This window comes from Anomaloglossus baeobatrachus, chromosome 3 (assembly GCF_048569485.1).
Source record: "Anomaloglossus baeobatrachus isolate aAnoBae1 chromosome 3, aAnoBae1.hap1, whole genome shotgun sequence".
NCBI classification, from domain to species: Eukaryota; Metazoa; Chordata; class Amphibia; order Anura; family Aromobatidae; genus Anomaloglossus; species Anomaloglossus baeobatrachus.
The window spans coordinates 635345303-635359160 of NC_134355.1; the positions used below are offsets into that span (position 1 = coordinate 635345303).

Below are 13858 nucleotides of genomic sequence, written 5' to 3' on the forward strand. Positions count from 1 at the left end.
TTTTTTTTTTGTTATTGAGAAAAGGGGTTGCCCTTTTTCTCAAAACGTCTGTCCCCAGGCTGCAATTTGTCTGAAATAACAAAATGTCCTTTATTCACCCTTCTCAGGTCCAGTGCAGTCTCCCAAAACAGCTCCTTGGTGTCTGGGGCACTGCAGTGAATACCTGACATGGGGATTAGCGGCAGAGCCAGCCATGGACCTGGGGACGGTGAGTAAGGTGCTGCAGGGGATCTGTGTTGGTTTGGTTTTTGCTTTTTGGAGAAGAATATGGACACTGAAAAGCTCTCGGCGGTGACAGCACAAGGGTCAGGTTTGTTCTCAAGCTCGGATCATAATGACCTTTGCTTTCCGTCAGTGAAGACGGACATAGAAATAAATGACTTCCAAAGCTCCGGTCCGCTTCTTACCTCCGCTCCTAAACTGATCTGATCGCGAGTCCTGGTTTTGGTCTCCATGATGTAGGAATAGTCATCCTTCATTTGATCCAGTTGTGTTGCTTTCATAAAAAACTTCAAGAAAAACAGAATAAATTGCTCTAAACCTGTGAGACAACAGAAAAATCAAAAGCGGAAAAATCAAGGTTTGTCCCCCCCCCCTCCCTTCTACAGCTTGAACCCCTTCCCGACATATGACGTGCTGGTACGTCACATTTTGCAGTGTGTTCCCACAAATGGTCGCACCGGTACGTCATGGATCTGGACCCTCAATCACCGCAGGGAGCTCGGAGTAACCCGCATCCAAGCTTCTGCTCTAAGCCAGGGACGATGCCTTGTTTAACCCTCTAAATGCCACGATCAATACTGATAGAGGTATTTGGAAGGTTATAAGAAGGAAAGTGTTCAATCTCTCATGATATCAGTACCCCAGCCAATAATGACCTCCTCCTCTGTCCACGGCTATAAACGGGGTCCAAAAAGCATTTTGTCAGCGTGATACGGACAGCTCTGCGGTGCAAGAAGTGATCGGAGAAATAAAAGTTAGTCATATAGCAGTATTAAGTTTAAAAAAAAAAGAAAGTTAAGCAAACTGTAAAAATATAAAAAAAATAAAAAACCCTACAAAGAATAAAAAAACCCTGAAAAAAAAATATTCCACCAATAAATAAGCATAATTTTTATTTAAAACAAAAGGAAATAGAGGACATTTGATATCACGGAAAGATGGTTGAAAAGAACGGGCACAAAAGTCATCCAACCAATGTTGAAAGAAGTCCATTTATTCAATTTTCATTAATATATGAACCATGGAGCAAAGCACAGTAGGTACGGAGCGTGCGGAATAAGAACAAAAGGCAGCGTGTTTCTGACTAGTACGTTCCTCAGTCAATGCCCAAATAGGTCTCAGTAAAAAGGTCTCCCTATTTAACCTGTAAACACTGTAAAAAAAAATAAAAAAAAATATGCAAATATTGTCTTTTCATCACCTCAAACAAAAAAAAAAAAACAACCAAAAACAAACCACTCAATAAGATTCAAAATAAACCAGTGTTTGTTTTTTTTTAAACCTCTTTTTTATTCAAATTTTTAAACATAAAAAAATTAAACAGTAATTTCCATGGTCAAATAGTAAACATCAGCATATACGAGATTGATTTGTTCGTCAATGCAACTGTAAACCTTGCATAGGAAGAAAAAATAAAAGGTAGTATCACAAACAAAGAATAAGAATGTGAGTGTGAACCCTTCCACAATTATGTTCTTACTATGGTGTCGACTACCATCTCCATATGGTACATGCTAAGTGTCTAATGATGGTCCCAAAACCCCCAACGTCCCTCCCAGGTCTTCCAGACAATACCATTCTGTATGGCGGAAGGGGCTAATTATTTTCAGGATTTCCTGAGGACTATAATGAAAATCAATGAATTTTTTCCACAGCGGAAAAACTTTTCCTGCTGACTTTTCTTTACTCCTTTCTGCTTCTATCAGTTGGATTTTCCCACCCTTGTAATACTGTCTTCGCTATCTCCTCATCTCCTGTCCACCTCTCCCATGTTCTCAACATTTTGCTCTGTTTTAATTTAACAAATTTGTGCCTCATGGTGCTGTACAATGAGGTGATACTCGCCATTTGGGTGCGCGGGCCTATACTGTCATCTAAGGCATGAGGGACAGATTCCCTCTCCAACTTTCTGAGTCTGGACTGACAAAAAGAATGAAGCTGCAGGACCTGTATGAGATGTTTCCTATGTATCTTGAATTTGTCCCTAATTTCTTGTAGAGACATCCACCGTTTTTCTTCCCGGCACATTATGGACCCCGCTGTTTGCAACTGATCACAGCTCTGATCAATGGCCCTCTTAATATCAGCTCCCTGGGGGAACTCGGGGTGACCAAATATTGGCATATGTTTGGAAACCAGAAAGGGAAGCTGATAGGCCTTCCTCACTATCTTCCAACATACTATGGTGTCCCTTAGTAAAAAGGAGGATCTCATTATCTGTGGCAGTTTAGCTTGTCTTGTGTGGATAAGAGCGGTCAGATCCCAAGGGGCGGCTGTCGTTCCAGATGGGTGTTTGAGTAGCAACTAGTGTCGTGTATCCAGTCCACTACATGTCTAAATAAAGAGGCGATATTATAAGCACGTATATTTGGAAAATTAACCCCGCCTTCACTTCTCAGTACCATCAGTTTTTCTAGTGCATTTCTGGGTCTTTTACCTGTCCAGATAAAATGTGTAAAGGCCTTCTTCAGTCTATTTAGGTCTAAATGTTTTAAAATCAAGGGAAGGATTTTCAAGGGGTATAGGAGCCTGGCAAAGCTAACCATTTTAACCAGGTGACATCTACCCAAAAGAGATATTGGTAAGTGATGCCACCGCTGCAGTTCCCCCAATATTTTACCTATAAGGGGGTGTAGTTAAGTGAATAGAGTTGATCTGGTCTCCTCCCTATCTTTATCCCCAACTACGTTATGTATGACTTTGAGACACGTAGGTCCAGACCTAGCTTGACCCATAGCTCCTGAGGCATTTTGTCTCCTAATTCTAGAAGTTCACTTTTGTTGATGTTAATCCTGCACCCCGAATATTCACTGAATTTCTGAATAAAGTCAAAGATCTTCCTCAGCTGCTCTAGTGGTCTTGACAAAAAAAGTATGACGTCATCCGCAAATAGAGCAATCTTAACTTTATCTTTGCCCACTCTGATTCCGTCAAATAGATCTGACTCCTCCATAAATCTAGCAAAGGGTTCCATGGCCAGGTTGAACAGCAATGGTGGCATTGGACATCCCTGTCTGGTCCCCTTGTGCAAGTGAAAAGAATCAGAGAGGAATCCTGGTGTGTGTACTCTAGCTGTAGGGCTATTGTAGACCCCATCCAAAAATGTTCTAAATTTGCCTTTTAAATTGAACGAGTCCAACGTCGCCCCCAGCCACTCCCAACTAACCATATCAAATGCTTTCTCTGCATCAAGAGTTAGGAGGGCTGGTCTGTCTCCTAAATGCTGCTGTCGTCCTACCTCGTCCAGCACTGTCAAGACTTTACTTATGTTTTTAACTGCAGCTCTTCCCTTAACAAATCCCACCTGAGCTGGCTTCACCAGTTGGGGAAGCACCATTGCTAAGCGGTCGGCCATTATTTTGGATATAATCTTTTGGTCTAAGTCAATAAGTGAAATAGGTCTATAGGAACCAGCCTCCAAGGGGTCTTTGCCATGCTTTGGAATTACTTTGATATACATTTCCTTGGATCTACCTGGAATATCTCCTGTTGTCAAAATGTTGTTGTAATAAGTAGTCAATACCGGGGAAACCTGTTGCTTGAGTGCTTTGTAAAATTCCCCACTATACCCATCAGGACCGGGTGCCTTTCCATTTTGAAGATGATTTATAGTTTGCTTCACCTCTTCTTCAGTTATGTCTGCATTAATTACATCCTGCTGCTCCTGCGTGAGTTTAGGGAGAGATAAGCTTTGAAGGAAGGCGCTGTCGTATTTGTGTGTGAGAGTTTGTATAGATCTTTATAAAAATTTTGTAGAGTGGAATTTATTTTTTTGGGATCAGATGTTACCTTTCCTTGTCTATCTTTTATTCTGACTATGAGTGATACTTGTAAACGTCCCTTTGCCAATTTCACCAGAAGCTTACCCGCTTTGTTGCCGTATCTACGTAATTCGACCTCTTGCCTAGATCTATACACCTGCTCCCTCCTGTCTATCCACGTCTCAAACTCTTGTTTGGTCAGTTTCCAATGTTCTCTGTTTTGAGGTGAGGGGTTCTGCAGGAACTCTGTATAGGCATGTCTGAGTTTTGCACTCGATTCAGAATACCCCTCCTTCACTTTTTTTTCTTAAGTGAAGAGACGTACATTAAAATTCTGCCTCTCAGTACAGTCTTTGCCATGTTCCAAAACAGAGCAGTTTCATCTACGTGTTCTCTGTTATCAGATACAAACTCATCCCACCAGCCGCGCAATTTGTCATTGAATCCCTCGCCCTTTGTCAGGAAGGCTGGAAACCTCCATATAAAGTCTGTTCCCCTGGCCACCCTGTCCGTCAGTTCCATACCCACTGAGGCATGATCTGATATAACCAGATCAAAAATTTCGACCGACTTCCACCCTGTTTAATAGACTCTCAGAGGTCAGGAGTGTGAGGCAAATCCCGGGATATGAAGATGAATTATGACTCCAGTCATAATCCCTCATCACTCCCTGGCAGTGCCCCCTCCCTTCTTGTTCTCAGTGTTCCACTTACACCTCCATGGCCATGTCCTGTGATATGGAAATTAGGTGGCTTAGGGACAATGGACACAGGATGACTCCCTGCCGTGACCCTGTAGTGGGGGCTGCTAGCTAGTTAGCAAGGCTATGGAAATAGCCAGACAGAACGACTCCAGTAAAAAATGGTTCATATCTCGCAAGCCATATTTCCGATAAATATGGCAACCATAAAAATGGTGTCTCCGCATGCGGACGATGCCGGCACACCCTTTTTATGGGAGCAGGACATTGGGAAATGCCCCAGGCGTGATATCAGCCAATGGGGAACTGGCAGACAGGTCATGAGTCCCCTCGTTCTGTAGCTAAATTCATAACTGTCACAATGAGAGCATTGGCGTCCGCCTACGACGCTCCCAGGCAAAGTTATGGCCCATATTCCATGTTGTGGATTGTCCATAACTCAAGCCCGGGGTGGAGCAGTGCTCCCTCTGAGGTCACTAAGGTAGGAGGGGACCTGGATTTGCCCAGGTTGATAACCCTACTTCGGCCATTTTCCAGGGTTCTTTTCGCTGGGGGCACGTGTAGGAAACATCTGTGGGAAGGATCCTAGAAACCTGGGTACAGCGCCCCCCTGTGGCCAGACGCAACAAGGTAACTGCTGGAACTGTGTATGCCTGTTTGTAACCCATGCTTTGATTGTAACTGTACTCTGACATATGTATATTCTGTAGATTCCCTATTGTATATATTGTAGTTTCTAGTGTGCTTTAGGCTGATTAAATTATATAATTAATCTTGGGCTGTTCTGTTATCTCGATCTTGAATCCCACGTCTGTGTGTTCGGCTAATAGTTACCGTGAAGCGGTTGGTGGCAGCGAGTTTGTGCCAAGGATTATTGTGGGGAGGCCAGTGAGATTCGGGGAGATTTTATATATTCCGCCCGCGGAGGTCGGGGGAATATATACCCTACTCTCACCGGGGACCCTTCAATAATCGGCATAAGTAGTATAGCGGCCTCCTTGCTTATTGTCGGACAATTCCATAATTGGCCTGACTATAAGAGGGGCGCTAGAGAGCGCATCACGTGCTCTGTCTGTCGGTCGGGAGGTATAAAGGAGGGGTGACCCCCACTTGTTACCCCCCGATTGTGACGTACTGGTAGCCAGCGCGGGGGATTTCTGAGTGACCCCCCCGGTGGTTTGTGACAAGGAGGTAGTCAATTCTTGACCAGGACTGGTGGACATGGGAAAAGTAAATTCTCTAGCATCAGGATGCAGCCAGCGCCAGACATCCCTCAGCCCAGCCTGGTTAAGTAGAGAGGTGAGTGCATTCTCCTCTCTCTGGGGGTTCCTCCCCTGACTCCTCCTATCTTCCTCTATCCTATGTACCGTATTAAAGTCACCTCCAGTAATTATCAAGGGAGAATTATCCAGGACAATTTTTCTCTCTATAGCTTCAAAAAAAAGAGAATTTTGTTTACTTACCGTAAATTCTTTTTCTTATAGTTCCGTATTGGGAGACCCAGACCATGGGTGTTTAGCTTCTGCCTCCGGAGGACACACAAAGTACTACACTTAAAAGTGTAGCTCCTCCCTCTGAGCTTATACACCCCCTGGTGAGCAGACCCAGCCAGTTTAGTGCAAAAGATGAAGGAGAATAGCCACCCACAAGTAGAACAGAGCAAGAGCCGGAACAACCAGAGACTCTGTCCACGACAACAGCCGGTGAAAACACGCGGAACAAGAAAGTGCCAACAGGCAACAGGGAGGGAGCTGGGTCTCCCAATACGGAACTATAAGAAAAAGAATTTACGGTAAGTAAACAAAATTCTCTTTTTCTTTACCGTTCCTTTGGGAGACCCAGACCATGGGACGTCTCAAAGCAGTCCCTGGGTGGGAAATAAACAGAAAAAACTAAGAAGTAGGCAGAACCTAACTTCACAAATGGGCAACAGCCGCCTGAAGGATGCGTCTGCCCAAGCTCCCATCTGCCGAAGTATGAACATGCACTTGGTAGTGCTTCGAAAAGGTATGCAGGCTAGTCCAAGTGGCAGCCTGACAGACTTGTTGAGCCGTAGCCTGGTGCCTGAAAGCCCAAGAGGCACCGACAGCTCTGGTCGAATGTGCCTTGATCCCCGGCGGGGAAGGCACCTGAGTACACTGGTAGGCGTCCGAAATGGTCGACCTAATCCAACGGGCTAAGGTCGGCTTAGAAGCAGAGAGGCCCTTGCGCCGGCCTGTGGTTAGCACAAAAAGAGAAGTGCACCGCCTAAGAGCAGCGGTGCGAGACACATAGATCCGGAGAGCACGCACCAGATCCAGAGTATGCAACGCTTTTTCAAAGCGATGAACAGGAGCCGGACAAAAGGAAGGTAGGGTAATGTCCTGGTTAAGGTGGAAAGGTGAGACCGCCTTAGGAAGAAAGTCCGGAGTCGGACGGAGAACCACCTTGTCTTGATGAAAAACCAAAAAAGGTGACTCCGAAGAGAGCGCAGCCAAATCAGAGACTCTCCTGAGGGAAGTTATGGCCACCAGAAAGGCCACTTTCTGTGAAAGACGAAACAAAGAAACCTCCCTAAGAGGCTCAAAGGGGGGTTTCTGCAAAACCGTGAGAACCAAATTAAGGTCCCAGGGATCCAAGGGCCGCCGGTAAGGCGGAATGATATGAGACGCGCCCTGCATGAAGGTGCGGACCTGAGCCAGCCGAGCGAGACGCCGCTGGAACAGCACTGACAGAGTTGAGACTTGTCCCTTGAGAGACTTGAGGGACAGTCCTAGCTGCAGACCGGACTGTAGAAAGGACAGAAGGGTCGGCAAGGAGAATGGCCAAGGAGGATGGTCGTTAGAGCGACACCAGGACAGGAAAATTCTCCAAGTCCTGTGATAGATCTTAGCGGAGGAAGACTTACGAGCCCGAGTCATAGTGGAGATGACTTCAGGAGGAATACCAGAAGCCGTCAAAATCCAGGACTCAAGAGCCACGCCGTCAATTTGAGGGTCGCAGAATTCTGGCGGAAAAACGGACCTTGCGAGAGAAGGTCTGGACGGTCCGGAAGATGCCACGGCATCTCTACGGACAGTTGGAGCAGGTCTGGGTACCAAGCTCGCCTGGGCCAGTCCGGTGCAATGAGGATGACTCGACGGCCCTCCATTCTGATCTTGCGCAGGACCCTGGGCAAGAGAGCTAGAGGGGGAAACACATAGGACAGACGAAACTGGGACCAGTCTTGAACCAGAGCGTCCGCGGCGAATGCCCCAGGATCGTGGGAGCGAGCCACGTAAACCGGAACTTTGTTGTTGTGACGGGATGCCATTAGGTCCACGTCCGGAGTGCCCCATTTGCGGCAGATGGACTGAAACAATGCCGGATGCAGGGACCACTCGCCACCGTCCACGGTTTGACGGCTGAGATAATCTGCCTCCCAGTTTTCCACGCCTGGGATGTGGACTGCGGATATGGTGGACCCCGAGTCCTCCGCCCATTGAAGGATGCGTTGTACCTCCAACATTGCCAGGCGGCTGCGTGTCCCGCCTTGGTGATTGATGTAGGCAACCGCTGTCGCGTTGTCTGACTGGACTCGGATGTGCCTGCCCGCCAACAGGTGGTGAAAAGCTAGGAGAGCCAGAAGCACGGCTCTGGTTTCCAGCACATTGATCGAAAGGGCTGACTCGGACGGAGTCCAAGTGCCCTGCGCTCTGTGGTGGAGACATACCGCTCCCCAGCCGGATAGACTGGCATCCGTGGTGAGGATCACCCAGGACGGGGCCAGGAAGGAGCGCCCCTGGGACAGGGAGAGGGGCCGAAGCCACCACTGAAGAGAGCTCCTGGTCTGTGGCGACAGAGCCACTAACCTGTGCAAGGAGGAAGGCCGCTTGTCCCAGCAGCGGAGAATGTCCAGCTGCAGGGGACGCAGATGGAACTGGGCAAAGGGAACAGCCTCCATTGACGCCACCATTTGACCCAGCACCTGCATCAGGCGCCTGAGGGTATAACGGCGGGGCCTCAGCAGAGAGCGCACCGCCAGTTGGAGGGACTGCTGTTTGACTAAGGGCAACTTCACAAGTGCCGGCAAAGTCTCGAACTGCATCCCTAGGTACGTGAGACTCTGGGTCGGAGTCAGAGTGGATTTGGGAAGATTGACAAGCCACCCGAATTGGGCTAGAGTGGCGAGAGTGAGCGAGACACTCCGCTGACAGTCCGCGCTGGATGAAGCCTTGACTAGAAGGTCGTCCAGGTAAGGAATCACTGCCAACCCCTGTAGGTGCAGGACTGCAATCACTGCTGCCATGACCTTGGTGAATACCCGAGGAGCTGTGGCCAACCCAAAGGGGAGAGCCACGAATTGGAAATGATCTTCTCCGATTGCAAAACGTAGCCAACGCTGGTGTGAAACTGCAATTGGCACATGCAGATAGGCATCTCTGATGTCGATGGACGCCAGGAAATCCCCTTGGGTCATTGAGGCAATGACTGAACGCAGAGACTCCATGCGAAAGTGCCGCACCTGAACATGCTTGTTGAGAAGCTTGAGATCCAGGATGGGCCGGAAGGAACCGTCCTTTTTGGGGACTAGAAAGAGATTTGAGTAGAAACCTCTGAACTGTTCCCGGGCGGGAACAGGTACAATTACTCCGTTGGCCTGCAAGGATGCCACGGCCTGTGAGAAGGCGGCGGCCTTGGAGCAGGGGGGAGTTGAGAGAAAAAATCTGTTTGGCAGGCTGGAAGAGAATTCTATCCTGTAGCCGTGGGAGATGATATCCCTCACCCACTGATCGGAGACGTGTTGCAACCACGCGTCGCCAAAGTGGGAGAGCCTGCCACCGACTAAGGACGTTGCTGGCGCGGACAGATTGTCACGAGGAGGCTGCCTTAGCGGCAGCACCTCCTGCGGTCTTCTGTGGATGCGCTTTTTGGCGCCAGTTAGATTTCTGGTCCTTGGCTGAGTTAGTGGACGAGGCCGAGGGCTTAGAGGACGACCAGTTGGAGGAACAAAAGGAACGAAACCTCGACTGATTCCTACCCTGGGCAGGTTTCCTGGTTTTGGTTTGTGGCATGGAAGTACTCTTCCCGCCAGTAGCTTCCTTAATAATTTCATCCAGCTGTTCTCTGAACAGCCGGGACCCAGCAAAAGGGAGCCCCGCAAGGTACTTCTTTGAAGAAGCATCTGCCTTCCACTCTCGAAGCCACAAGATCCTGAGGATAGCGAGGGAATTAGCCGAAGCCACTGCAGTGCGGTGAGAAGCCTCCAGCATGGCAGACATGGCATAGGATGAAAAAGCTGAAGCTTGGGAAGTTAAGGCAACCATTTCAGGCATAGATTCCCTGGCGAGGGAATGCATCTCCTCTAGAGAAGCAGAGATGGCTTTGAGAGCCCACACTGCTGCAAAAGTCGGGGAGAACGAGGCCCCCGCCGCTTCATATACGGATTTGGCCAGAAGGTCAATCTGGCGGTCAGTGGAATCCTTAAGGGAGGTGCCATCAGCCACCGACACAACGGTCCGGGCTGAGAGCCTAGACACCGGGGGGTCTACTTTTGGGGAATGAGCCCACTCCTTGACCACCTCAGGTGGAAAGGGGAAGCGGTCATCAGAACCACGCTTTGGGAAGCGTTTGTCAGGACAGGCCCTGGGCTTGGTCACAGCGGCCTGAAAACTGGAGTGGTTAAAGAACACACTCTTTACTCTCTTAGGCGAGGTAAACTGGTGCTTTTCTGCCAGAGAGGGTTGCTCCTCTGATACTGGCGGATTGAGATCCAGTACAGAATTAATGGAAGCAATCAAGTCACTAACATCTGAGTCACTTTCGGACAGATCAATGGGGTACATGGAGTTAACCTCCGAGCCCCCTGTAAAGGCATCCTCCTCATCCTGCGAGTCAGCTCCTGAATCAGAGCCTCGGGACGAGGAGGGAGAAGGAACCCTGCGTCTCTTCTTAGGAGGACGGGGTCTGGGACCAGATGATGAATCCTCTGTGAGCTCCGGTCCTGAGAGACCCCTAGCGGCAGAGGCACCCTGTGAAGGGGGCTGATGCATGTTCAGCAAAGTCCTGGACAGAAGTCCCATGGACTCAGCAAAAGACTGGGAGATAGACCTAGAAAAGGATTCTACCCAAGCCGGGGGTTCAGCCACAGGAGCAGGAGCAGCCTGAGAGACCACTGGGGGTGAGACTTCAGCCTGTGGCACCGCCAACTTAGAGCAGGCATCACAATGTGGATAGATGCTCGGTTCAGGCAGCAGCAGCTTACATGCAGTGCATACTGAATAAAGCTTTGGAGCCTTGCTCCTCGTGTGAGACATGCTGCTGGAGTGGGGGCTCTGCAAGAGAATGAACCCCAGAGAGTATATACAGAGGTCCACAACCAGAGGTTGTGGCTTACCAGACCGCTGAAGCGGTTTGTGTGCCCTCCAGATCCCGAAGCCTGGACCTCCAAACACAGCACCCAGCAGGGATGCAGAGCGCAGACCAGCTCTGGGTGAATCTCTGAGAAAATGGCCGCCGGAGCGAAGAGAGGGGGCGGGGCTTGCCTGAAGAGCGGGATCTGGAGGGCCATAGAAACCTACAGGGGAGGAGACACGCACAGCAGTGGGGAGTGTTCCTCCCCTGTGCAGAACGGCCGCCGGGCGGAGCCGAGCCTGTCCCTCTGCATGGGTGACATGCGAGGGCAGTGAACAGAAACTAGGCCTCAAGCGAAGCCGGGGCCTAAATTTGAGCGGTGAGGCCGACGCGCAGGCACCATCGGCGCGGTTCTCGTGCGACAGCTAGAGAACCCGCCGGAAATGTCAATAAACACAGCAAGCACACTCTCCCCAAACAATAAAGCACAGGGACCCCCATATATAAACGTCTCAGGTACTTAGCTGCCGAGACGCAGGGCCAGGTCCCTGGGGATGAGTGCTCCGGTCCAGCAGGGTCCTGAAGGGCTGCGGATGGAGACCGGTCTCCTGCCAGGCATGGAGACCGTGCTGGCTCCCACTTCAAGCCAGAGCCCAGGAGGGATGGTGAAGGAGCGCGGCATGTAAGGCTCCAGCCCTGGAAATCAACCTTAACAACACCGCCGACACAGTGGGGTGAGAAGTGACATGCCGGGAGTCCAGACGTGGACCCGCTTTTCTTCAAACTCTTTCCAAAAATCAAACAAATCAGATGAGAATGCATGTGTGGATGTATGCCTCCTGACACAAAGCGATAAACTGGCTGGGTCTGCTCACCAGGGGGTATATAAGCTCAGAGGGAGGAGCTACACTTTTAAGTGTAGTACTTTGTGTGTCCTCCGGAGGCAGAAGCTAAACACCCATGGTCTGGGTCTCCCAAAGGAACGATAAAGAAAGGATTTGTTTGAACCGTTGGGGCCATAAATTTTATATATAGAATAGGTCTCTCCTCCATGGTCTATAGTGACCCGTACCAATCTCCCCTGGTCGTCACACTCCTGAGACAATAATTTAAAAACAAAGTTGCGGTGGAACAAAATCACTACCCCTGCATGTCTACCTTGTGCTACCGATCCCACTACTGTCCCTACCCAGAATCTATTAAGCCTGAAAAAATCCTCTTCCCTTAAGTGAGTCTCCTGAAGTAGGACAATGTCTGGGGAGAATCGTTTAAGGTGCCTCAGTATCTTAGACCTTTTGTTCGGAGATCGGAGATCGTAGACCCTTTACATTCCAGGAAATAATCATAGGAGTCCCTGTTTGTTTTGGTTACTACCTGTTATCAGATACTTAATACGTGTGGAAGGGTTAAACAGCATGCGGAGTCTGTGACTCCTGAAAGAAGAAAGGTGTTAAAAAAAAAAAGAACAAGAAATACACAAGGAAAAATATCCTAGGGCAACAATAACTCTAAATTCGAAATGCACTGTGGTGTGTTCCGAACTGCGCACACCACCAGAAGTGCTATGGACTTCACTTTTTTCTGAGATTGGGAAAGTGGTTGATTACACAAGCATATTAGAGAAACTCAACCTGCACCACATGAAATGTAGGGAATATCAATCAGGACGACATCCGTATCCCCCAACTATCCCCTCACAATTTGTCTAAACAGACCACTCCACCTCCTCCCCCACCAAACCACAGGACACATCCCCAGATAGGGATAGAGATGATGTGAACAAGCGTCCTCTGGCATGGCAGGCCCCACATGGCATGACATAACACATTCCTGGCCCCTCCCCCACCAACCCCCACTTCCTCTCCTCCCAAAAAAAGTTCATTCATTATCTTGGTATCATCTCACAAACAGCTCGGATAAGAGTCCAGACCGTTTTAAGGGAAAGCGGGTAAGGGTATATACTACATCACCATTCACAAGTTATCACTGGGTTGCTTCACCTATTACGACCTGTTGACCTCTGGGATTTCGGTGACATTGTTTGGTTGTCTCCCTCTCGGTCTCCTCTACAGTTTTTGCCGTTTGCAATATTTTTTCAATGTCTCTTTCGGCGTCCCTTATCGAGTTGACACCATCTTTTTGGAAAATCCTCAGTAATGCTGGTTACTGAAGTGTGAAGCTCTTCCTAGCTTGATGCAGACTCACATATTTTGCTGAAAGCTCTTCTTCGTTTGGCCACATCTGCAGAATAATCCTCGACAGAAGACATTTCATGCCTCTTATGATCAATAGTTGGGTTCTCTTTCTGTAGGCCCTTATTATGTCAAACTTGTCGTTGTAGTCCAAAAATTTCATGATCACTTGGCGTGGTCTTGTCTGATCACCAGATTTTTGGGCATGGGAGCGCAGATCTGGGCCCACCCTGTGAGCCCTTTCTACTCTACAGTCCTTATTAATTCCCAGAGCCGCCGGGAGATCTCTTTCACATAAGCGTTGAAGTTCGGCTACGGGAACCGCTTCAGATAGCCCAACCATTCTCAGGTTGCTCCGCCTGGACCTATTCTCGAGATCTTCAACCTTGTCCACGAGGCGTTTCGTTTCTGCGACCCTTTCCTCTAACTGTGAGGACAGTTGCTTGTTATCTTCTTCCAGTGATGACACTCTCTGTTCCAACTCCTCTATCTGTCCTTTATGTTTGTTTAATTGCCCCTGAAAGTTGTGGAGGGCATGCTGGATAGCTTTCTCTATGGTTTTCTGGATCTCTGGCATGATATTAGCTGTAACCTCTGTTGCCATTGTTTTAAAGTCTACCGTTTGCATGTGCGTGTCAACTTCTTTGTTGCTGTCATTAGAGTGTTCGGCA

The 13858-nt window shown here is 48.7% G+C and overlaps 1 protein-coding gene across 1 annotated transcript in view; it reads right to left on the reverse strand.

The window, feature by feature from the left end:
* Positions 1-13858, reverse strand: part of SMC6 (structural maintenance of chromosomes 6) — a 224032-nt gene that overhangs the window by 165573 nt on the left and 44601 nt on the right. The window contains 1 exon segment of the mRNA XM_075341130.1: positions 408-509. Within this exon segment, the coding sequence (XP_075197245.1) occupies positions 408-509 (102 nt within the window).